The sequence below is a fragment of the Pyxicephalus adspersus genome, chromosome 3 (assembly GCF_032062135.1).
Source record: "Pyxicephalus adspersus chromosome 3, UCB_Pads_2.0, whole genome shotgun sequence".
Lineage (NCBI taxonomy): Eukaryota > Metazoa > Chordata > Amphibia > Anura > Pyxicephalidae > Pyxicephalus > Pyxicephalus adspersus.
Genome location: NC_092860.1, coordinates 31,562,192 through 31,588,926, shown reverse-complemented (window position 1 = coordinate 31,588,926; position 26,735 = coordinate 31,562,192). Strand labels below are relative to the sequence as shown.

Below are 26,735 nucleotides of genomic sequence, written 5' to 3'. Positions count from 1 at the left end.
GGACTGTGGAGGCTCTGATTCATTGATCAGCTCACGGTTAAGTGAAGTATTACTATTGTTACTATTATCACTAGTTGCATTATCTTTGGTATAACTAAAGAAATGCAAAATATTTGTTTGCTTTTTCTCACTCATTATGGGTTTATTTCATTCAAATCTAAGACCAAACAAGAAATGATAGTTATCAGAGTCAAACAATTTGATGCCATTAAATATACCAGTTAAAGGAAATAAACAGGTAAGGTCATACGTACCTAAAAGAGCATCCGAGAAATAAACAAATACAATAAAACAATGGGATGAGAATCGGTATTGGCGAAGCGGGGTGACTGTAGTAATAGAGGAAACAATACTGAAGCGTACGGCTCGGCAATGTTTACTTCATACAACTGAAGACTACACTGACGTCACGCTGCGCCTCCCTTGTTTTTCTGTCTCTAGTACAGTTCGCAATATAAAGTCAAAAATTGACATTCAGAATTTATTAGAATATTATTTTTGTTTCATTATTAATGAAACATAAAAATTGCACAAAATGTCCAAATTTTTCTGTGGACCACCAAAACTTTCTCATGGATCACCAGTCCACTGACCAACAGTTGGCGACCGATTTAAGAAGCCTCCAGGAGGGTGAAATATGCTCTTTGTAAAAGACAATGGGCACATTTATCTCTGGCCTAAATCATGATTTGAAAGGGGCTAGTCCAGATTTGCTCCACTTTGCTTCTTTATGTCTTTAGCTCCCAGATCTGATATATCCAGTAGGTTAGGAGTGAGCACAAGGTATCCTGGAGGTTTGTTTGGCTGATGCATTATATTATACTGTAGAGCAATTTAAAGTTTTGTCCCTGAGAGAGTTACACTATTGTCCTTGAAAGGAGTGGCAAAGATTTTGAGTCCCTCCAAGTAACAGGGTAAGAATTTGTTGATATGAAATATCTGAAGTAGTTTTCATGCCAAAGATAGCACAAACTTGACTCTCTGAAGTTGTAAGAAAGCAGTGAAGTTCAGCCTGAGGCCTAATCCATTAATAAAAAATTAATATTGGGTGACAGAATGTTCAACAGGCAAAGAGCAGGTCATTCCCACTTTTTTGGCTATCATTACCTTGAGCAGTTACTGAGGTTAAGCTATCAATGGGTAGCAATTGGATTGCAAGAAAATATCTATGAAAGTCTGGCAAGGATGAGCCTCCCTGAACTGTGTTGTAGTCAAGGTGTAAAATTTGTACCCTGGAGCCTGGTACCCCAAAGGAAGGAATTAAACAATTTATTCAAGATCTTAAAAAAAAGTATTCAAGCCAGTGGGATTTCTAATGCAATGTTGAATGGGACAGATATGTGAAGGGTGGGACCCAGTGCATTGGTACAAAACAAGTGTGGTTACTGTCCCAGAGTTAATGGAATCAGAGGTGGCTTGGCCCAATATCTTGTAAACCAGAGATCTCAAAGTAGGGAGTAAGGACCTGTAGAACACTTACACACTCAGGCAGCTCGCCCGGGATTAATTATAGTTTGAGAGGTACAGATTGCCTTAGCTATGGAGTCAATTGAAAAAGCACTTGGATGCCCATTCTGTTTATACCTCCCACAGGTAAGGCCACATGACTGTATGTGCCCTAAAAGTGGAGGGAGAGAGAACTTGGTGATGGAGGCAGTGGTGCGATAAGGTATTTAGGTGTTGGGGATAAGGTTTAGGTACTGTGGACTTTAGTTTTATTTCCTAGAAGTTTGTTTAACCTAGAAGTCTGTCAAAACCGGCAACAAAACAATTCCATTCTCAAACAAATTTATTTTATATTCTCCTGCCAAACTCAAATGATAACACTGATGCTTCCAAAGCTGTCCTGTACCCTTTTTAGCACAGAGATGGAAGAATAGTTCTACAGAAGTAATTGTAGATTACTTTATTTGAATCATTCATAAATTTTTCATTTAACATTTTTGCAGGTTTCCACATTGTTTAAAATCTAATCATCTATTTACAATGTATATGCGATAAAATTCTAATTTTAACTGCCACTATTGGAGAGATCCTCTTCAATTCATCATATATGTCCTGTAGAAGGTTGTAATGTGTGCCTTTTTACTTCTGTGAATTTTACACCAAATAAAAAGATACCAACCCCTACCATGTGTATCAACATCATTATGTGTATAAACTGTTCATTATTAATAACAATTACTGTAGTAGTAAACAATAACTAATTCTGCAAATATTTGTACTTACGCAGCACTTTACAACAAATTGTATAGTTTATTGAAATACATTTTTGAATCTTCCAAACAAAAATTTTATATAATTATAGTTATTAATTGTATTACCATACACACATAAAGTACAGCTGACATTCTGTACACTATTTTATAAAAATTAAAGTATCATGACATATATATATATGTATATGTATACGTATATGACATGAAATATTTTGTCCAGCTTTGGTTACATGTACTGTCATACCTAAGTCCTTGTACTTTTTCAGTTGAATGGATCTCCAAGCAGGTATGGGTTTTACTTTATAAAAGTTCCCTGCTTGCAGCCCCTACATCTGCTTTATTGCTAATAATACCCTTTAGGCAGTTTTGGTGCAAACTAAAGATCAGCAGATACATTAGCAATGCAAAACACAGCCAAGTCAGAATGTCCAGTCATTTTACCTCAAATAATATATTATCTACCTATTGGCAGACTGAAGGAGCACATTTTTTTCCAAAACGATCATGTGTGTTCATATAGTGAAAAGAGACCCTAATCCATGTAATCAAAAACTCCTGGCCTATAGAATCTTAAATTTAGAATACAGGGTTAAGGGTTACCAAAAGATTTTACATAGTGGGGTAGCCTGCTGTATTCAGGCACTACCACAGTGAAAAATAAAGCCGTAAGTAGGCAGACTTGTCCCTTGTATTAATTAAGCACAAAAATGTTTTTTTTACGTTTGACTGGAATGTATCTAATCCATATAAATATAGTACTTTAAAGGGGGCTTCAGGTACTCAATTTCAAAACAGCTTATTGAAATTGTAGCACCAACAATTATATGAAAACTCAAAAAATAAATCTTAGTGTTTTGTCAGTATTCAGTTTATGTCATGTGCAATTTATAATACATTTTGTAATAGAGTACATTATTGAATCTAATACAAACTAGTCCTTCCAGTGAAGAAACTACCATAGAAACACACAAAACTCTAAGGCTGTGGAGTAAGGTGGACTCCACTAGAAGATCTGTTTTTCCTTTGTGCACCATACTACTTATATATAGCGCCTTTAGGCAATGCCAAAAATACCAACTGTTCCTAAACTATGATACAGTATACAGTAGTTACAATATAGTTAGTGGAACACAATATATATAGTACTGCTAACTGCTCACCACTGTGTACAATAGTACAAGCAGAAAATGGATGAGGATAATAATGCCATTCCTTACATAAAATATTTTCTGCACTACAAATGGATACTTAGGAAAAACTATACTCAGAGCATTCTTTTACAGCTTTTACTTTAGTGAGGGCCTGCTTATATTTCTTATATAAATGAAGCACATTTATTTTGTACATTAATGAACTGCAGAATCAGATACAAATCTACTAACTGTATATAATGAATTAAAAACATAACATTATCTATGAATGGCTTCCTTGCATGTTTCAGTATGTTAGTAAAAAAAAAGAAATTACATTAGTATATCAATTGTCTTGTAACATTACAATAGTCTTGTTGAAGGTACATATGACACCACGGCAGCATAAGTAATATTTTCTTTTGTGCGCCATTCTTCAGATTTGCATCTTCTATATTTTTATTAGGATGTATGTTGTTGAGCTGCAAAAAAAATACAACAAATATTACCGGTAAATAAATGATTAAATAATCCTAGGAATACATTGGGACTAATTAATAAAAATCTTGGAGGGGATAAAGTATAGTGGGTGAACAAGGGGGATCTAGCAAACCTGAAAATCATTTTCTCTCGTTTGGCAAATATTTTTAAACCTGTGTCATGATAGTCTATCTTCTCCAGTCTTAAAAAGCTTTAAAAAAAAAGCAGGCCCAATGTCTGGGAACAAATTTCAGAGTTTTGCTTTCCCTATACAGAGATGTAATAATATGGCCAAATGAAAATAACAACAACTTAGTATTGTATACATTATTGTACAGTCATTACACCAGCACTATTTTTAATATGTCAGGCTTCATTTGCCTAGAAAGACATGTTTATGGTTCTGATGGTGTGTGAAGGTCCAAAAAAACTCCAGGATGATTAAACCCTCAATGAGCTAGTTTGGTGGTATATACTAGTGGATCACTAGCACAGATACACAAATTAAGTTGAGTATCTCTGGAAATAAATACTGGAGTGATTATTGCTGACTTTAAGATCAAAGCCTTAAATCTGTGAGATCCCGGCTTCACTCCTAAGTGAATCATTGAACTGAACCAAGCACATGTATAGGTCATGCTCTTAATCAGAGACCTGACAAATAGTAAAGAAAGAATAAGTATTGTGCCCTAATTGACCTTACACTGTGTTAACTGTGATTTTCAACCACTGTGCCACGGCACACTAGGGTATTCAACTACCATTGTCGAGTGTCTGTGCTGTAGTGACTGGCAGAGTAATGTAATACTCTTCCATGTCAGTGGGTGGCAGTAGGTAGCTTAATTGCCTTGTTTATTCTTAGAGACAAGAGAATTAGCTACAGAGTGTCATTTCGTAACATTTTTGATTTGTGGTGTACCACAGGATTTTTTCAATGTAAAAAATGTGCCATGGCTCAAAAAGGTTGAAAAACACTGATCTAGACAATTTAATGTCATAAAAAATGCCAATTGGACCACTAATAAAGAAACATAGTAGTGAAAAACAAGTAAACAATGCAGACTCACCAGCCCTTGTTATATCATTATAAACAAAATCAAGGATTTCTTCTTGAGGCTTGGTACCATCTATAAAAACTAATAAATAAATAAAAGAAAATATGAGAAAAGTCAAATTTTTTATCTAGGATTTAACATATGTGAAATGTGGAAACTCATTAGTTTGTTAAGGCTTATTATCAAGCTTAGTACTGTGTGCTTTGTACTGTCGTTATTAAAAAATGTATTTTTAGAGCTACCCTGGCTGGGATCAAGTTACAGAAAATCAATAGATTCTGAAAGTACAGTAAATGGCATAGTCTATTCTAAGTAATTGAAAGAAACAATTCTAGTATAAAAAGACTAAAGATTAAAGTGTATAAATATTTTTTTAGGGTTTTTTTGCTGTTTTTGTCTCCCTGGGGAAATTTTTCAATAATTTCTGTTTCATACATACTTTAGGAAGTGGGAATAAATCTCTAAAAATACAGAAATCATTTCAGGTGGTTTCTACTGCAAAACAGTGTTCGCAATAGAACACAAATCAATTTTTTTTTAATCTCCGTCACTTTCAGTCCTGGTAACAATGGGTATTTGCCAAAGTCACATTCTAACATTATCCAAACATTTTTTTTTTACTTTACATGCACTATCTCCTTTTAAAAACATCAATGTACCTATATCCCTTTGAACTTTGTCCATTTCTTTCTTGTTCTTTATGTACATTGGCCACACATAACCATCAAAATATCCTGGAGGATCAGGGGGCTGATAAACCCGTGAACTGTGTAAGGAACAATTGCTAGGTTATCTTTATAGAAGACAAAAGCAATAGCATACATCAATCAGCCACATTGTACATTTACAATCAACAAGAAAAACAAAAATTCAGTTTACATCTCCAACACTTGTTACTTATGCCTATATAGAGCAAGGTGACAGTATCTCAGTAATGGTCACGTTGAAAGCATGTGACCTTCCCTGTGAGCATGACTGTGGAAGTGTCATCACTGCTCCCCCAGGGGAGGTGCGGCAAGGAAGAGCGGCTAAGGAGTGTATAATGGAGACACTGACACTTTGCCTTGGGCAAGGTGACAGCCTCACAAACACTATGTAAAATACTGCAGGAACAAAAATATTTTTAAAATCAATGTATCTCTGTATTTTGTAAAGTGAATCAAATAGTACTTAATTATATCTAAAATTTGCATTTCAGTGACTTGAGTCTGGTAGGCTATTGTCAGCTATTGGGCTTATGTATCTTGTGGGAACTCAAGCTGTTATTCATTCCCTTACTGACACCAATAGGAGTCTACTTATTAGGCAGTGAATCTGACAATCACTGTAACATTCCCTAGTGGAGAATCTGATAACCCAATTAAAACACATGGACCTGGAAGATTTTCCACCAGGGAGTGTAAAGCTACGTACACACTTCCAATTATTATCGTTGGAAAACGAACGACGAACGATCCTGCACGATACCTACGAACGATCGTATAGCACCGATCCTGCACATAGAGATAACGACACGATCGTTCGTAGATATTGTACACACAATAGATACGATCGTTTGAGCGATAGAGAAACTATGTGCACGACAGGAAAGTGAACGAACGTTCGTTCATTACGCATGCTCAGACCATGGACGATCAACGAACGACCGTACACACGAACGATGTTCAACGATCGTCGTCCAATCCGATCCGCCGGTCCGGTCGTTCGTTTCCAGCGACTTTCCTCGTTCGTCGGCGTCGTTGGTTACTTTTTTACGAACGATTTTTTGCCCAATCGATCGTTCATTTTGAACGATAAAAATTGGAAGTGTGTACGCACCTTTACACTGATTGTCAGATTCACTGCTTAACAAATAGACCCCATCCTTTTCAAACATAAACTCCCTCAGCTACAGCAGATGTGCCCTCCATACTAGTTGTATATTCCAAATTTTAGGATCCCTTGTAACTGTCATGGCAATGCAGATCAGGAATATGATGCGCAAAGAGATCACCACCACTGCACCACTTCTGAGTTGCAAACCCCTTTTTATTTCTTGCTGTCCATTCATATTACTGATGTACTGAAAAACATTTACCATTTGGTAATGAATCTATTCCCATTAGTTAAATCTGCTTCCTATGTGTACTAAAACCAGGTATTTAGCATACAGCAACAAAATCCTATTTGTGCATTTCATTTAAAGCTCAACAAAACCCAAAAATAACAAGGCAAATTCTAATGGCAGTTAGGTGGATAAGTGAATACAAACATTGTATATAAGCATAATGGTGGCCTTGTTCCTGGGCCAAATTGGATTGCATACTGCACTAGAGCTTTTTTCTCTCATCTCTGATTTTAACTGTTGGGAGGGACAATCGGATTTGACCATGCAACACCAAAAGAAGAAAGAACATAGGTTACAGACATTTTCCTGTAAAGTTCAGTTTCAAAATTACTACTTATAATTTACACTCAACAACATGACTGCTCTAAGCATTTGCATTGTTCAGTTTTGGGTTTAGTTTTATTAAAATGCTGACAAAATTTTTTTTTTATAGAACATATGCTTCACGTACCTTCTTCGTCTCTTACATTCTTCAAAGGGGACAGTTAGAAAATATCTTCTATCAAATACTTTGTACAATGGCCTGTAAGAGTATTATAAGAACTTTAAAAACAAAAAATATGTGCATTGTATAGTAACAATCTTTATGTATACCTAAATAAATTAGTCAAGAAGTGTTAGGAATAAAAAATTTGCAGATTTTTGTATCTATCTTGAAATCATATATTATTTTCTATACAGTAAACTTAAAGAGAATTATCTTATTCTCATTTTCTTATTGTCCTTGTGGTATTAAGTTTGTTTTTTTTTTCAGTGAGTGATCCTGCCTATACCATACTTCCTGTTCTAGGATGACAGTGATTACAAAGCATTGTCACCCTAGGACAGGAAGTGTGTAAATGACTACAGCACACTTCCTCCTCTTCTAATCTCTCTAAGGAAGAGGGGGATTCTACAGTTCACAGAGTTGAGGTGGACAGAAATAATTACACTGTTGTACACTGCAGGTAATACAGGATTTACAAGCTAGCTAGATTTCTGGCAAAATCAGCAGGTATTATTTGCATAACTAATTAGATGTTGAACAGAGACCAGAACAATATCAATGGAAATTATCAGGTGGTGTTAAAGCTGAACTCCTGATAAAAAATATTTGCCTTTGCAGTAGGTCCCTTTACCTCTGTCTGCATGGGTAAAGCTGCGTACACACGTGCAATTCTTGTCGTTGGAAAAGATCTTTCACGATCCTTTCCAACGACAAAGGCCTACACGATGCATGAACGAGTGCTGTACATACAGCACCGTTCTGCTCTATGGAGAGGGGAGGGGGAGAACGACGAAGCGGCACCCTGCTGCGCGCTCTCCCCCTTCCCTTGCATTAGGATCGCTTGGCGTTCATCGTTCGTGGATCCGCCAGGACGGATCCACGGACGATGAACGACGTCGACTGTACACACGCCAGATTCTCGCCCGATTTCAATCCTGGACCAGATCCATTCCAGGTTTGCTGGGTCACCCATCTTCACTGATGAAAGTGTATCCTCTCCAGCCTTGGAGAACTTTAATAAATCAGGGCCAATAGCTTTGCTTTAATAGAAAGTAAGGGTATAAAAATGAGTTTCTAACCTTTCCATACTATCTAAAGGTAAAAAAGTTTGGTCTGAAGTTGGCCAGCAGAGCTTAAAACTGACCTTTTAAAATACTAATACGTCTTCATCATTAAGATATTCCAGTAAGGATAGTGCCTGATGACTGTACGCTACAAAAACAAAAAACATCACTGAAGTTTCATAAGTGTTTCTAGATAAAGCAGATATTTCTAGAATATTTTTGATATCAGACTATTTCATACTTACTCATACTGGTACAGGAGGAAACCTTCAATTACTAAGAAGTGCACCGTGTTATCACATCTTTCTTCTACCATATTTAATTTATCTTCTGGGGATGCACTTTTGTTATGCTGAGATATCCAAGAATGTACAGCTGACATCATTTTTTCCATTTCCAAAGCTTCAAGTTCTAGAAAAGATACATACAAACACACACATTAATGGGCCAATGATTGTGCACAAACAGATAAATAATGAAAAAGATATAACTAAAATTATTATAGTGGTAAAACTGCTACTGAGGATCACCCATCTTCAGTAGCAGTTACATTATGTGCCCAGCTTTTATAAGACTTTTACACTTTAATATTGTAGAAAACTTTGGGAAGTATTTTCAGTAATAATTCAGCTTTGTTTTTTCTACTCATTATTAATAAAGCTGTTAGTCAATAGAAATATTATCTCAACCTACAACCAAAATGTAATATCCCACAGCTTATCAGTCTCTAGCTGTGGTAAGTACCCTGGATTTTCGCGGGCTAAGAATATCTTCTGTAAACACAGAAAAATGCTTGTTGATTCTATCAGAATTGCACTAACATGAAATCTCAAACCATGTACAGGCTTTCCAGGGTGTCTTGTATGCTTCTCACTGTTTTGAAATGAGGAGAGATAAAATGTTCTAAAACACTTCCTGCCCTAGGGTAACAACTCTGCTCCTCCACAGGTACGGTGCAGTATCAGGTAAAAATGAAAGGCACGAAAAAAGAACATGTATGCAGCCACCACATCCAATAGTTGGGTAAGCTGTGGTATATTGCATTTTTGTTCCTGAGTTATATATACTTTATTTTAAACTTAGAATATGTCTACAGTTTCTTCTAAACTTTTATAGACTAGGGGTTGATAAACTGAGCAAAATATGTATAGAAGAACATTTATATAGGAGGAATATGTTGCAGTTTACATTGAAATTATTATTTATTAAAACTTTTAGGCAATGGAAAGAATATAATAACTTATTGAAGGTGGTTTTTTAATGATCTCACCAAGCTTGGAGACCAGGGAACTCAGGCAGTTTTAGGTAAAATTTACCCCGAAGCTTTTTGTCTACTCAGATATATGACCCATTGTGGAAGTGCTTACTGTTTGTGTAGGATGTATATGCATTCAGAGCTAGCATAGGGAACCCAGACTTGTATTAAGCATTGGGACTTATCCTCATGTTGATGGATATATGGAACCAAATAATCTCCGTAACTAGAGGTGTTAGGTGCATCTGCTAGCATAGTGTAAGTCCAGCCTGAAATTTTTTTTAAAATTGATAATAATATTGAAGTTTGTGATTGGCCTATCCTGTGATCTACTTACATGCAGGTTGTTGGCATATATGACTGAACTGTCATTGCTTTTGATGGAAAATATTAGTTTAGATGGAGAGGTTAAACAATTTGGTTTGTAAGGGGCCAGGGTGGAGGATTTGGAACAGAGATCATCAAAGGGGATTGGGTCAAGTGGATATGTAGAGAAGCGAGCTGATGAGAGAAGAGAGACAACTTTGTCTAAATTACCAGGGCTGAAGGAGTTGAGAGAAGTGTTACAGGTGAATAGCAGAGGAGCAGTATAGTGAGCTAAAATATCATGTCTGATTGTTTTATTTATTATTTATTAGAAGGTGCCTATGTGCTAGGTGGAAAAGATAGCAGTTGGGGGAAGAAGAGCAGAAGTTCAGCCTTGTAGCCTTAGTAACTGAATTAGACTTGATATAAGCCTTTTGCAATCCCATATGCAGCAGCTATCAGAAGAAATGCAGAGCCGGGAGTTAATGGGTTATATTGCATGCAAATTTGCAGAAGAGTAGAAAGCAGAGTAAGCACAAGAGGTGACCATCTAAGTCTCATGTTGCTCCCTTACTGTCCTATCAGTAGGTTGGAGTGGAGAAGAGAACATTCTTTTAACAGTGTTTTATGACAGCTTTGTGTTAAACAAATTCTTTACTTTTTAAGTTGCATACTTTGTAGTTTGTCTCAAATATTATTAAGTTCTTACCATCGTATTGCTTAAATCCTCTTTCATCTGTTGCAACTTCTTCTTCAGGCTACATTAGAAAGTAAAATTAGTATGCTGTCACACTTTTGCTACATGTCATCTATGCACGTATTAAAAAATAAAAATCTTTCAAAATAGGTTTCTTAATTAAAGTAATTTGTATGTCATGATCACAAAGATTGCTGCATACAGTATATGCAAACTTAGAGATATTATGGTATAAAGGGACTGCCCACAAGAGGTTAGGGGTGTCCATGTATTCTATAGAAGGGTGTGTCTGGAAGAAGTTTTGCTGAAAAGACATTGCATTGGGGCACTTTCATGAGCACAAACTTTGGTATCAGGAAACAGAGCCTCTGGTTAAAGGCTGTGACTGAAGAGAGCTCATTAAAATGTATGTATAACCACAACCTTCTAATTTTTAGACTTCTGTCTAATTTTATTAATGTGTGTATAGAGTTGCTACCACAAGAGGGTAAATGAATATCGTCCAACAGAGCACCTTTTCTAGTTACGAAAGAGATTTCCATTCAGATTGCAGTTTGAGCTTTTTTTCTTTGTTTTTGTTTAGTTTCATGGAAAGGTTTTATTCCAACTTCTTTCAAAAAATATATATGCACTTCAGGACATAAAGCTTGCAAATGTTTCAAAACCCACAATATGCAAGGATCAACTAAAGGGGTGATAGAAGAATTTCACATAAGATGGAACCATCATATGTTAAGCATGCAGTAAACAACTGCAGTTACCACTTATCTGAAATTAGTCTAAATAATGTCTACAGAAAATTTCATGTTTTGGGATATATAATTAATGGCATAATTCCTCTTTAGGCGAACATGTGGAAAAAACAATAACCATAATCAACCTAAAAGAATAATATATATAGGCAAAACTATGCATCAACATATGTGCAGTGTATTACACCGATCACATAAATACCTTGAAGTAGTCATCCTGGCTGATTATGCTGCAGTTAGGAAGGACTTTTAAAAGTTTATTAGCAAGTGTTGTTTTCCCACCATTTGTCACTCTGTTAAAAAAAAATCAAGTGAATTAGTTGGTTAGTAATTAAAATAAACCTTATGTTTTTGTTATATTTGCAATCTGCAAGACGCATTGAGCAAATGTAATAAATCTGGTTGTTTCTACTCAACTAAAAATATGTTGCTTTATAATGTTTCATAATTTATTAGAAGAATATTTTATCGGAAAGGGAACTAAATAAATAAAACATAGCGTATTCAAATGGCTTTTATATAAACAATAGCTCAGTAATGTTACCAGTGAAATGGAAAACAATATTCTTATCGGTTTATACATCTTTTATAAATTTATACTAAAGAGCATTTTGAACATATTTTCGAAAGGTAAACTATCCTGTGACATATGGGGTACGTAATACTGTAATAAGTAAGATCTAATATACAGGCACAGCCCATTCCCTGTGACCAACGGCAGTTTTATGTTTTAGGGTTTCTGTTTCTTTTGGTAATCTCCAAGTCATCTGGTGGTCCATTTGACCTTATGTCTGATGATCATCTCTTCTTCCAAATGCATGCAGATAGGTTACAGGGTCATGCTAGGTGACAATAAACTGGGACCTTCTCTGTTGTCATATCTGCTCCAGAACACGACAGTACCAGAGATGCAAAATCTATTAGTCTATAAGTGCAATCTCTCTCTTTAGCACTAAATGTCACCCTAATCTGATTTACACTAAAGGGAACATGTCAGGACATCTGTTACCTATCATAGCCGAGATTCCTACCCAATGCTGGAGGCTAACTCTGCAGGGAGTGCTAGTACCAAGATAAAATATATACCTGGTGTTATATGTTGGTTCCAGGAGTTGTGCAATGGGATTGAACAGTACTGGATAAAAGCGTCCCCTGTGCTGTTCTAACAGGTTTAGAAATCAGTACTAAATTCACATTATTAACATCTACGTTTTCATTTAGCACCAGAGACATACCTGTATGAATTACATGAGATCTGTGGTTAATTTAATGGAGGTAAGGAACTGATTACATTAGTAGGTAAACCTATCTTGTTATTATGTGTGGGCTTTCAAGGGATGAAGTGGTAACCCTACACACAACACAATTTCCATATATTTTATGTTTTTTTCTATTCTCCAGTTGTGGCAACCTTATTATTAAACAGGATTTATATAGCAGCAACATATTACGCAGTGCTGTACATTAAATAGGGGTTGCAAATGACAGACGAACACAGACAGTGGCACAGGAGGAGAGGACCTTGCCCCGAAGAGCTTACAATCTAGGAGGTGGGGGAAGTAACACACAATACCCTTTGTGGTTTCTCACTTTCTCATGAATCGTTTGGGCAAGAATTTCCCTATTTGAGATATAACCTGAATGTCAGAATATTTTTTCTGCTTGTTGAAAAATCACTGTGAGGACTGGTCAATCTGTTTTATTTTAGTGGCTACATGTTGTCTCAGTGGCTATCACTCAATTTAGGTGTGTGGTTCCTTCCCATATTTCCAAAGACATACTGCTAGGTTAATTTTGCTTCACCCCAAGTCAATGTTTGGAACATGGGGCTTTATACCTAAAGGTACCACCAAACACTATACCTATATCACTCAGTAGCACCTAAATATCCATCATAAACATAATATTCTCCAGCATAAAGTTATGGCGCTTACAGAACTATATACTATAGAACCAAATTATATGCAGAAAACTTTGGTACATGCCAGAAAATGTTAAAAGACATTTACCTTAACTGAATAATAAACCAACTTACCCACAAATTCCAACAATGAATATTTTCATGGTATGCAGATCCTGTGTTTTCCTTCTGAAATTATAAAAACTCACTTTTATTTCCAACACTATTTATATCAGTATAAGACATAAAATGAGCTACACACTTCTAAAGTAGACCTGTACAGAGAGAAATGTTCGTCCAGAGTGAAGCTTTACAAATATGTAAATAGTTTATTCTTGGCACTTTAAAGTGAAGGTAATTTTTTTAGAACTACAAGTCGCCAAGAGGTTGAAACTTTTTCATTAAAAGAGACATGCAATAACTCTTTTTTTACAAAGTCTTTTTACCAGCTCCTGGTGGCATTTTGTTCTTTATTTACCATTAGAACTCAGATCTATTCTCGGAAAGGTACAGATATCACTGTGTGCCAACGGCTAAAGAGGACTGCGGTGGACCTAGATCATCTGTAAGTATGCTTCCACATCCTAAAACAGAAATGTTATCAAGTCCCTGCACTTGTTAACATGCACGTATGATCATGTCTCATTTATTGAGATCTTAAGACTGAGGTGAACAACAAAATGGTGCTACAAGTGCCCGCTGCATCTCTGAACCCGCACAAGGAAAAGAGAACCCCCTAACACATCTGACAAATTAGAGTAAGATAACTAAGTAAACCAGGTACATTTTAACTTAAAGTAGATCCAAACCCATTTACTGAAATCTCATACTACATTGATTGCTAAATACAAGTCAGGGCCTGTCATGTACTATATATTAACATTTGTCAGTCTTGTTCTACTTTTCCAGTTTTCTCATCTTTGCAAACAAAAATATCCTAATTCACACTGCTTTCTTTGCCCTAATCATCTTTCTCCAGTACTCTACTCAGCATAACTATGTCATGGTGTATGTGGGCTCAGTTCTATTTAGAAGTGGGGCTTCTATAAATGTTCATATGAACATAAAAAAAGAGACACAACAGGTCAAAGCTGGACTTTCCAACTGGGCAGTGTTAAGTAGAAGTTATATATTCGTTATAATTTTAAAATATAGAAAGAGCTAGGGGAGCTGCATGGGACTGATTAATTTGTTACTATAAATTAGAAAACATGGAGAGACCTAGACAAACGTAAAAAAGAAAGGACGACAGATTATGGTTCAGTACTTTTGCAGGATAAGTTGGAGTTTAAAATGTTTAAATGCAAAGCTGAATCCTAAAATTACACTTGGTAGGACTGCAGAGCAACATTGCAAAACAGTCTTTACGACCTTAGAATAGTGCCTGTGGATAACTATATGTATGAATGTTGGTAGTCACTCACATTGCTCAGTGGACTCTGGTCCTAGATGAACATCATTGACTTTGGGATGGTGGAAATATAAGATAATAGAAAAAGACCATACATGAATAATGTAAGCAGAGACATCCATGTACATGTTTAGAAAGGGATATCTGATAAAGGTAGATATACATTTCAATCATGTATTCTTTGGGAACACTTTTTTTGGTGTTGTAGAAAAGACTTGAATAAACTGTACATCTAACTTTATTACATGTATATGTCCATGGGTGCCTCGGCTAACCATAGTCACGTGCAGGCCTAATATATTATTTACATGTAACCGAATAAATAGAGTTTCTTTAACATAACCAGGACAATGTCCTTCACAGAATTCTGTTACAAAAGATAAATAAATCAAATTTTATATTTGTGCAAAACAAACATACTTCATTGCTCAGCTTATATGTTCACCTTCTATGCTAATAATGTCCTGATAACGTTACTCCAAGGTAGTATGCTAGCACATTTCTCAAAGTTCAGCAAGCTAAGCAGATTGTGCAATACATACATAAGAATACATAGCTCCATAAGAATTGCTGAGTCAATAGTAATGCAGATATAAAAACTGAGATTGCAGATACAGACACATTTCATCACCATCAGTTCTTTTGTTCAAGTGCTAGGAAATTTCCCTAAACCATTATTATAATCATTATTATAATGCCGAAAGTGATTTTTGTGTATGTGACTTCTATACTTTGCTGTTCTATATTTTCAAGTCCACATTTCAACACAGATTGGTAGATTGCATTTGGGTGGGTGTAGCTGCTTTGTTTCAACAGATTGCTTATTTTGACACATAGGGCCTAATTTTTAAGGTCTTGGACAAGATCAACGATTGTGGGAGAACCTGGGTGATCCAAAAAAACCTGAAATGTATCTGGTCCAGGATTGTAAACATTTTCTAATATCAAATGATTTTTAAGAAATGCATTCCAGGTTTGTTGGATCACCCAGGTTCTTCCATGATAGTCCACCTTCTCCAGTCTTTGAGAACCATAATAAATCAGGCCCCAGGGGTCTATTTATTATAATCTTCCGGGTCCATGTGTTTCAATGGCAGTGACCGGTTCTCCAGTGATGTTTCAGTAAAGGTCAGATTCACTGCTGGACCCAATAAACATTTTTTAGCTGATAGGAAATGTATTCAATGAGCACAGTAGGTACCAGTGTGCATGCTACCTAATTAAAAATGGAAGATCTAATTGTTATTTTCAAGGGGACATATGCTTATGCCATGCTCACTTTAAAACACAATCATTGCAGATCACTTGCATATGTAATCAGAAATTATGTACAAATAACTGTATAGAAGAACAAGGTTTCACAAACATTAACACGATACAATACAGATCATTGACATTAATAATATAAAACAAGAAAGGAAAACCAGCAAAGGCAAGGCATATGACCTCATGATATAAAGCACAGATTGACATTCTTTCCATGTACCTTGTGTGCTGTCTTCTGCACTCCTGCCAGATGAGTGTGAGTGGGCAGGACAGGTCGTTGTGCTATTAGAAATCACGTGCTGCTATAAAAGGTGGAGGAAGGATATTTTACAATAGTAATACAAGACAAAGTAAACATGAAAACATACTCTCATATCTTCTTTTCTGATAACGGATGTAGTGCAAACCTTATTCAGAAAGAACTGTGTTTTGGCGCTCAAGGCCATGATTTCAAAGTGTTTCCCGGTCTGATGAAATAAATTGTGCATCAGTTATAATAATAAACTAATACCTATAAAGAATAAAATAATACTGAGCATTGCCATCTGCAATCCATTCTATGCTACCCCCAGGATAGTTCAATAAAGTTTGTTTTGTTGTTACATAAAATGTTTCCACGTATTGTGCATACTGGACGTGTACATCCATTGCAATAAAAAATGATTTTAAAATTTGTGTCTACATTTTGTTATCTCTGTGAAAAAAATCTAATCATAAAAGACACTTTGCAAAGCATCCGCATAGGGGATTTATTTAAATTGGAAGTACTGTCTGGAATAATATACAATAAAATCTGTCTACCAGCTTGTTATGATGTTGTCACAAAGTAATGGCATCTGTATAAAAAAACACAATTTCCCATTTCACAGTACAGTAGTGTTAGAAGCAGCCATACTGCATGGTTAGATCATATCCTGTTGTATCTAAAGCTGTACATGGCTAGTGCCTAACCTAAAATTGGAACTAAACCCGTGAGACTCACCTATCCGCGTTCCATCGGATGGCGCCACTATCTTCAGATGATCTTTAACCATTCTGATTGGCTGTGCCAGGATAATGTAAATCCCGCTCCTTCATTTATCCCCAGTTGGGAAGTTGGGTTTTCCCTGGATGCTGATGCTGCACAGCTCCAGTTTGTCACCAGAACCCTGGAGTGATCAGGCAGGGAAAACCGAATATTGCAGAAGAGATGTCGCCTGTCCCCTTTTGCAATAATGATCTGATCAGGTAAAAGTAGTTAGTTCCACTTTACCCATAGTTTAATCTACCCAGAACTTAACCCCAAACTTTACTGCTCCAGGTTCTTTACCTTACAGGAAGAAAAATCTGATAAAACATCAGCTTATCCTCCCTGAGATTATAAAATCAAGTGTTAATTTATCTTGTAAGAAGGATTATGTTCCTGGAAGTTTTATTGGTGTGGCAAACCTATAGGAACAGAGGTGAAATATTGAGTAAAGTTACATCTTCATTATATAACTTATTTTAGACTCCATCACTCCATGACACCATCATTTTTGTGCTTCTCTGGGTAATGCTGGCAGATCATGACTGGTGGAACGGACTGACATGGTGCTGTACATAGCTCCCTGAAAATACTGCACCCTGTCTCATGCAGACCACGCAAAGTAACATAAATGATGCTGGGCCTCCATGAATAAAAAGACTGACAACTAGCGAAGAAGAGAGGTGTTTCGGGGACAGTAAGATGGGGAGGAAAAGGCCAGATGATATTGGTGGAAATGAGTAAGGTTATGTCTGACTTGCTGCAGGTTCTAATACACATTGTTAGAAAGCTTGCAATGCAGTTTGAAATTTGGTGTACAACCGTACAGAACTGAAGGTAAGAATGAAGGTCAGCTTTAATAATCATGTATGACAAAAGGATGAGAAGTAGAAATGGACTGTTTGCTCCTCATGCCTTGTTCCCCTTGTATAATAATCATGATCATGTGTGTGCAGACCTGCCATGTATATGATCACACCTGTACTATTCACCTTTGCTATACCTAATACCCCTTGTATAGTATTACTGATCATATGTACATTCTTATCACGTGACTATTTATGTGATCACACCTCCCATCAATGTTTTACCTTGTACCCCTATGGAGTATTCCTGATCACGTGTGTACATTCCTATCACGTGACCCTGCATCTGATCACACCTCCCATCGGTGTTATACCTTGTACCCTTTGTACAGTATTCCTGATCACGTGTGTGCAGACTCATCACGTGACCCTGTGTGTTCACACCTTTAATATTCACTAATGTCACACCTTGCACCCCTCCCTATTGGTTTATAACTCCACAAACACTTTTCTTTAGTACAATGACACCGGAATTCCTCACCCTGTCAGCCATAAGCAGGCCAGTAATGTGCATGCAGTACGAGCAGGCTGCCGGAGGGTGACACAGGGTGCTTGCGTGGATCAGGGAGGTGACAGCGGCGTCTCCTCCCCCTGCACTGCCCCGCACACTTCCTCATTCCCGGGACTCGGCTCTGACACCGTCCCTGGCCGTCCACCATCGCCAGACACCGGGCAGACGTACCGCCATTGCAGCCTGAGCCGGGGGTGTGGAGAAGGTCTGAGCGCCATGTCCAAGCCGCCTCCTAAACCAGTCAAGCCAGGTAAGGGAGAGGCCGGATGTCCGATCACCGAGGGGGCACTGTGCCCATACACAGGAGGGAGCGGGGCCCTCTGATGACTTCCAGTGCTAGTATTACAGGGTCAGTGCAGGCGGTGATCAGTGTATGTCAGTGCTGCAGGATACACCCATTCATTACTACACACCCTGCTCCTTACCCAGACAACCCCCCTATCATCAACTTCCCCTTTACCCAGACAACCCCCCCATCATCAACTTACCCTATACCCAGACACTGCCCCAATCATTAACTTCCCTTATACCCAGACAATGCCCCCCCATCATCAACTTTCCCTATATCCAGACACTGCCCCAATCATTAACTTCCCTTATACCCAGACACTGCCCCCCCCCCCCATCACCAACTTCCCCTATACCCAGGCACTGCCCCCCAACTTCCCCTATACCCTGAAACCCCCCCTCCCACATCATCAAATTCCCCTATACCCAGGCACTGCCCCATTGACTGACAGTGCCATATGACTGGCCAATCAGCATTGAGATTCCCATCAGCCCCCCACTAACTTTTGTAGCCTGAGCATGGCAGCCAGGTGTATCCAGGGGGAGCCAGCAATAGAGCCCACCTTGTGACCATCAAATTCATTAAATACAACCATATTTGCATTGTAATATCATGTTTCCATTGTAAATATGTAACAAAAACACTTGCTAAGCTGCCTGTCACAGGATCTCAAGCTAGATCGGGGCGATCCCCTGCAATCCACATTACTGAACACATAGAAGGGCGTTCCATAGCACCACACACATGTTCACACGGACACCGGTATATCACATGTTTTATTATACATATAAAATCCATACAAGTAATACAAGTCACTGGGTGCCATTCATTTAGCAGTGTATGTTGCAGGTTGTGTAGGTTGTCACTCCCATGTGTTTTACACACGTGCTGTGTATGCATACATGCCATTGGAAAAATGTAAATATTGTGTGCCTGGAAGGCTGCCATTGTTCAAGCTGTATGGTTGTCATAGGTGCAGCCGTTTCCTTAGTAAAAGTTCATGAAACTTTAATAAAAGGGTCTGTGAGGGGGTCTCCTCGTAGAGACAGAACACTGCAGATGTTGTGGTAACAATGAACGTTCGGTGGGATGTATAGCGTGCCATTCTCTGGCCATGGCATCATGGTGGAGGAGGTTTACCTCTCACCTCAGCTGTGGGAGTTGTCACAAAAATCAGGCAAACATCTCATAAAGATTGTCAAGCGGAACCTTAAGAAAGTTCTAAATAAAAGAGTTGCTGTATGATTCAAGGGATTACCTCACAGCCGTCATCCATAATATTAGAATATAAACATTACCAGAAGCCCAGCATGAGCAGCACAGGCCACAATTCAAGGTCTGAATGGTATTAAATTAACTTTGATAACACTGTGACAAATGAAAACTTAAAGCGTACCTAAACTCCAAATTTTTACTTTACATAAAAGGGTAGGCAACCCCTGTTGTATTTTTTGTGTTTTGGGGGATTTTGAGTTTAGTTCCTTTTTAACAAATTGAGGGGTGCAGCCCGGTGTATTGAATCCTCTGTTCCAGGGTCTGTATAACTATTAGACACCACAAAGCCTTTCTTTTCCTAAACACCTCTGCTGGTTCATCTTATCTGTGGGCATCGGGGCCCGTTCTTTCCTATAGGCGGGCCGTATTTAGCTGGGGGCCCGGTACTCGGGCCGTAGGAATTGAAAAGGGTTGTGGTGTGCATGCACTAATAGGAGCCAATAGGGAGAGTTTTTGGAGAACAGCTATGCTCTAGCCCAATGGTCGCAAACCTTTTTGGATGTATGGACCACTAAATGCATGGAATCAGGGCCGTGGGGAGCCATGTGTGACTCAAAGGGGGGGGAAGTGACGTCATAATGACAGAACCCTGTACAGGGTTGGGTCCATACGAGGGACATGGTCTGCGCCTCTGACCGGTGTGCCCCCCAGCTAGGTGCTTCTCCTGTGCCCCTCAGCGAGGTCCTTCTGAACCCACTGGGGGGCGCACCAGCCAGAGCCACCGACCACCAGTTGGCGACCACTGCTCTAGATGCTGAACCATAAAGAAAGTTAGGTATTTAATACAGCAGGCTATACTTCTGTGGAATGATTCACTAAAGTGAATGTGACATTGAAAGAACCCCTTTCTAACTTTTATTTCCATTCATTCATTGACATCCATATTTTCCCTAGTCCCTATCCTTTAGAAAACGTATTACCTTTATAGACAGTATTGTCACCAGATATTTTTTTAAGTTTGGTGGGAAGAAGCTGTAGGTGGGTGGTGGCCTCCTTATTGTGACCCAACTTTTCAGTAACCAACCAAAAACAGCCGGGTCATTACTAAAAAGTGCCGGGCAGTGCACCCAGCTAAAAGGGACCAGGGAGAACATTGATAGGGATTAGGCTTGCCAAAAGGGGATGTGTAGGGTTAGGAAGCATTTTTAGATAAAATGTTGTTTGGCTGTGGGCTAAGCCCATCAGAAGAACCTTATAGAAGTTAGGCAAAGGTTTTTTTTTTTTCATGTAGGGACCATGGGGAGCCCTGAGCCTCATTGATTATTATCTACAGTTGCTGGCAGCTCTCGGGGTCTCAACCACCCTCAGCTTCATTAAAGACTTCTCCGAGCATGTATAGATTTTTTCAAAATTTTTCTGTTTGATCAGTTTATTCCAGGAGAATTAAACTAGCCAAAAAGTTTTTTTTTGTCACTATAGAACACAATGGTCAGTGGGAGGAACCACTGAGGACAGCAGGGGACCAGAAGATAGGCACTTATGGAAGTGTTGATCTGTAAACTAACTTTTTTTGACCAATTTAAAGTTGAAACTTAATTTTAAAATTATTAATTATAAAAATGTTGTAATGCTAATATTTTGCCTTTCCTTGTACCTCATTTTCCCTCTCTATTTTCTTCATATACCTAATTTTAGATTCAGTGACAGTGGCACTACAGGGTGCTGTACATAGCTTACAGAAAATTAAAGTTGTACTAATGCCCACTTGTAATGGTGAGTCACAGAAAGAACTGAAATCCAGTAAATGAAGGGGATATGTCAGGAATAAATGGCCCAATGATTCTGGCTGGAAAATTATGCAGACACAGGGTGCAGTGCAATCATAATAAGCTTTCAGTATAGGAGGGGATAGAGTAAGACTAAAGGTATAGCTGGAATTCAGCTTTAATAAATATTTTACTTTTTCCAGCTGTATTGTAATTTTGCAGACGTTTTTATGAAAGATTTATACTTCCTTTCATAATGTGGCCATGTCTGACGCATTAGTCTGAGCCAAGGGCTTAAAGGCATCCAAAACCGAAGTCCGAAAAGTGTGCTTTCATTGTTATCTTTTTTCCTTGTTGGAGTGCTTCTGCTGGCTTCCTATTTATTTCCTATTTTAGTGACAAAAAAAGGAAGTCAGCGTATTTAAACCCAAAAGCAAAAATGGAATACAGTGCAGTTACGAAGCTTTAGATATATTAGCTGTATTCAATTTCTTTATTTTTTTAGTTTTAATTTAATTTTATATTGACCTGGTGATCTGGTCAGTTACACACTTTCCCTCTCTAACTGTTCTATGACTGTAGATACAGCGGGCTTGTCTCCTTATTACAGGGTTACAGAACACCTCCCCTTCTCTAACATAGGGAGTCCACAGGTAGACCTGAAAACAATGGCAGCATAGAAAATAAAAAGCACAGGAAGTTATGATTTCATACATGGAACAAAAAACAAAATTCTCCTGATATCATTGTTGACAAGCCAAAGGAGAGACAGATCTCATTCTTTGTTCTGCTTTAAAGCTGAGGTTTGCTTTTGCTTCTATTTTGCCTTCCTTAGTTCCTTCTTCCCTCTCATTAACATGCTAAGTCAGTTAAAAAATTGGACCAGTAGTTTTCACAATACAGAAATAGGTTACATACATTTTTCCCCTAAGAATATACATTACTACATTCTTCCATTCTAAGCAATCTTTTCCTGTATTTTGCAAAAATCAAGGGGGGTCTGGCAAAGCAGTGGAAGGTCTTCTTTCATTGTTTGAGATGCAGTACATTGGACTGTGCTATTAAAAAAATTCAACCTGCATTTTTTAGCTTTAACCAACCCGTTTATATATCACAATTTTAGTTCTTTGTTTTAGTATTTTGACTGCACTGGGCAACATCAGCCTATCCTAGTTACTCCTGTATGTCACTCTAAATAAATACCAAATTTAGCTGGTATGTGATGTCAAAATTGACTAAGCCAAATTCTCCTCTATATGTATTTCACACACTCCCCTACAGTAGGAGGGTTTCAGTAAAAGAGCAGTGCCACCTGGAATTTTTTGGTGAGCACCCGGCTGTTTTTGGGTGATTACTGATGAGTTGGGGCTGCCACCCACCTACAAATTCTTCAGTTGAACACTGAAGAGGAAGCGCTGTCCATCAGGAACGCAGTAGGTGGGACTGGGACTATAGGCATGTGAATTAACAGTGACAATGCTAGTGACCTCGCCTCTTAGTAAAATCAGGCTCAGCTGGTGGCAACTCTGCCCTGAATGTAGGAGCAGTGCAGCATTGTTGTCACACTATCACAGAAAGATGCATTGGGAAAATAATTGGAGCATTAAAAGAAAATAAATGGAGCCACCAGAAGCATAACACATTGCAAAAACCACGTCATGAATGGAAGGGTGATATACATGGTGGCTTACTAACCTTTTCGTAGCATACACTGACTGCTTTGATCTTGCAGTGTAACATAAATGTTTTTTGTAGTAGCTACATGATAATGAATTGCTGGTTTAAAACAGCGGGTGATTTCCTGTTCACACCAATAGTTCCTGATTGTATTTCATCATATGTGCAGAAGATAAATGCTGGCCGACCCAGTAAATGGAGGCTAAAAATATGTCTGTGGAATGATTGTGCCTCCATTATGTCATGTAATGCATTCCTATTTGATGTATTTTGGTTTGTGCTTTAATGAATATAGGGTGGAACTGGCCTTGAGTGCAGAAAAGATGTCTCAACACGTTTCTTTTATTTCCTGTCATGGCTTATTCTTACATCAGTTTGTGGGCATGAGTGATTCATCACATGCATTCCCACAGAAGACAGCACACTGAAAGACATTTCTGCTGCAGTAAAACAATTTAGTATTCACACAGCAAGATATATGTATATACATAGCAGGTATACTGCAACTGGAGCCAGATTTTTAGGGTTTTCAGGGTGCGTCTAGGTAGAACTGCCACCTACATGAGGTCCATTCTCAGGTCCTGCAAACCACTAAGCACCTAGTGAGTCTCAAAGCATCAGCTTATACAGAGTAACATAACTTGTGGATGTGGTAGAATTTTGTGTATGGAAGGAAATAATATAAATTTTGCAAGTCTATTCTCTTCTCCCATATGACACCTTATCTACACTACGAGCCCTTTCACACTTGCAGTTGTAAGCTGCTCCCAGGCACATAGCAAGCTGCTGCCATTCAGAATCACAAACTGCACTGGCATGTTTGCATGCGTTTTCCTTGCATTTGTGGCTGTGGTGTGGTCCATCCTCTACAGCAGCGGTCACCAACTGGTGGTCAGCGAGGAAATTTTTGGTGGTCCGCTGCTCTGGCCGGTACGCCCCCCTGTGGGGTCAGAAAAAGCACCCCAATGGGGGGGGGGGGGGGGCGCGCACTGGTCAGGGCCACAGACCATGTCTCTGATATGCATCGCAGACTCATGGTGGTGCTTGGGTTGTCTCTCTGGACAAAACCCACCCGCTCTCCCATGGCAGGCCCAGAGCCCAGGTTATGGTATCATGACGTCATTTGGGGGGAAGTTTCTTACCCTTTGAGTGACACCCGGCCCCCTGCGCATGCGCTGTCCAGAGTCTGTAAATTTAGTGCTCCTTGACATGCAAAAGGTTGGCGACCACTGCTCCGCAGGAGGAAAAGCAACATGTGGCCAGAAGTAATATGTTGCTTCCAGGAACTGCTTTACATCCTACTGCAGCTACGTGCAAACATGGGCACAAAATTGTTCCCAATGTCCTCTTTAGTTGAATGCGAGTGGTTTGGAATGCAGTTGAGCACTGAGCAGCTTAGAATGCTGTATTCAACTGCAAGTCTGAAATGTCTCAATAAAGCCCTGTATAGAGTTTAATTTATCTTCACTTTATTGACAACTAAAAAAAAAAGTTGGCTTGGCATGCACTGCAAGAGCTAAATTACTAAAATGGCACACATTCATATACCTGTTGTTTATTTTCACTTTGAACAAGTTAGGCCAGAAGAGTCCTTCTGCAGAAGCAAGAACGCCACCTCTGTATGTGTTGGTGCTTTGCTCTAGGTTCCATGTTAAACAAATTAGTTGCACCACAAATGACAGCAATTATTCCAAGCACTGCCATTGTCATGACCTGACGGTGATGGTAAAACACTTGTGGTAATTTGCTCTTTCACTCTTCTACATTCCCCCCTATGTCTTTTGGAAGTGCTTTTATCCCCCCCCCCCCCCCTCAATTGAGAGAATTGTGTTTTAATACCTTAATATTTCTAGAGGCAGTATGTTGCAAAAGTCAAGCTAGGCATGTATTACAAAACCATGCTGGTGCTATATTACAAAATTCACTGTTACAAAACTGAACACTATTACTAGAGCAGAAAGAATGATGCCGTGAATAAAAAACAATGCCATCAAGGAGCGGACTTTTTTTTATGAGATAGAATAACTTCTTTTTACAAACAATACCATAATCCCCTGTTGCCAGAAGCACCATATACCATTACAGGAACAGAGCAATGGACATTGAACAAATATTTATATTACAAAGCATACGCACTACTTGGAATATTGGGGGATCATTGGCCAAGACGGGTTCCGATTGCCACCTCTCTTTGCTCACAATTAAAATGTCCACTTCAACATTGGAACAAGTCAAATCCTGGGGAAACGCTCTTCTAGATGTTTTCTATGAATTCATTGAATCAGATGAATGAGGGTGATGATTGGAAGCCAAGGATCTGGTATAAGAAGGAGGGTTTTACAAGATTCTGGACACATATGGCCGGATGTTCAGACCCAGCAATTCCTACGCTCCTGTGTGTGTAGGTGCTTCAGAAAAGGGCTAGGCTCAGAACACTCTAGCTAAAATGACTATTACTAATATGAATATTTCTTTTAACTGTATCTGAGCCAGTAACATGTTTAGATGTGTACCTATACTTTAATTTAGAAGTGTGATGCATTACACAACAAGCAAATGTCAACCAAGCATAGGCTGAGTATTTACCAAGCTGTAAAGTAACATACGAAATCAGAATTTGTGAAAGCTGAAGCTGAATCCTTTTTTTCAGGCCAGCAGAATTATTCATGATGTATTTTGGCACTTGAACACATTCTCTATTCATCATCATAAGAAGGGCATTGTCTTTTAGGTAAATCCTCTACAAGAAATGCAGCTGTAGCACTTTATATATGTGTGTGATCTACATTGGCACCAATAACTCTCCTGGTATACAAGCATAGTAAATGTAGATGTTCTTGGTTAGGTTCTAAGATATTTCATCCAGTCCTGTAGAAGCTCATTCATCATCGTCTCAGGAAATGGTTACATAATTCAATTTCAAAACTACCGTTGCGGAAACATTCTTAGCTTTCTGAATGGTTTTAACAGAAATAACTAATAAGCGACTCTTTACAATGCCTACTAAAAAACCAAAGAAGTTAGATGTTTGTTTTGTAACAACCCCAAAATGAATGATTTATCAATCTTCATTATCCCCTATTACATTATAAAAGTGGCAAATTTATTCTATTCTATTATAGAATTATTCGTAATGTATAAATAAATCTATAGCTGTAATAATACATAGAGTGTACAGTGTTATCATACAGATCATTGAGTTTATTGGGAACTCAAAAACCACATAGTCTGTAATATGTGAGTTATAGATTTTGCTGAGGAAGTTGAAGGCTGACA

At 38.2% G+C, this 26,735-nt stretch overlaps 2 protein-coding genes across 4 annotated transcripts in view; one reads left to right on the top strand and one right to left on the bottom strand.

Annotated features, from left to right (window-relative positions):
* Positions 1-1,891: 1,891 nt before the first annotated feature.
* Positions 1,892-18,616, bottom strand: NMRK1 (nicotinamide riboside kinase 1). 3 transcript variants are annotated; one of them, XM_072404136.1, is made up of 10 exons: positions 18,483-18,616; positions 16,350-16,431; positions 13,588-13,641; positions 11,755-11,845; positions 10,813-10,861; positions 8,788-8,953; positions 7,443-7,514; positions 5,544-5,650; positions 4,897-4,965; positions 1,892-3,831 (listed from the first exon to the last, which is right to left on the bottom strand). In XM_072404136.1, exons 3-10 carry the CDS (start codon positions 13,614-13,616, stop codon positions 3,812-3,814), a joined length of 603 nt encoding a protein of 200 aa, XP_072260237.1. In that variant the 5' UTR covers positions 13,617-13,641; positions 16,350-16,431; positions 18,483-18,616; the 3' UTR covers positions 1,892-3,811. The 3 variants fall into 3 exon arrangements, with proteins under 3 accessions (XP_072260237.1, XP_072260238.1, XP_072260239.1); XM_072404137.1 differs by lacking the exon at positions 18,483-18,616 and adding an exon at positions 18,227-18,378; XM_072404138.1 differs by lacking the exons at positions 16,350-16,431; positions 18,483-18,616 and having other exon boundaries at positions 13,588-16,336.
* Positions 18,617-18,627: 11 nt separating this feature from the next.
* The window catches only part of OSTF1 (osteoclast stimulating factor 1), a 24,803-nt gene continuing 16,695 nt past the window's right edge, over positions 18,628-26,735 (top strand). Inside the window, exon 1 of the mRNA XM_072404139.1 lies at positions 18,628-18,762. Coding sequence (XP_072260240.1) covers positions 18,729-18,762 — 34 coding nt within the window. The 5' untranslated portion in view covers positions 18,628-18,728. The remainder of the gene's footprint in view (positions 18,763-26,735) is intronic.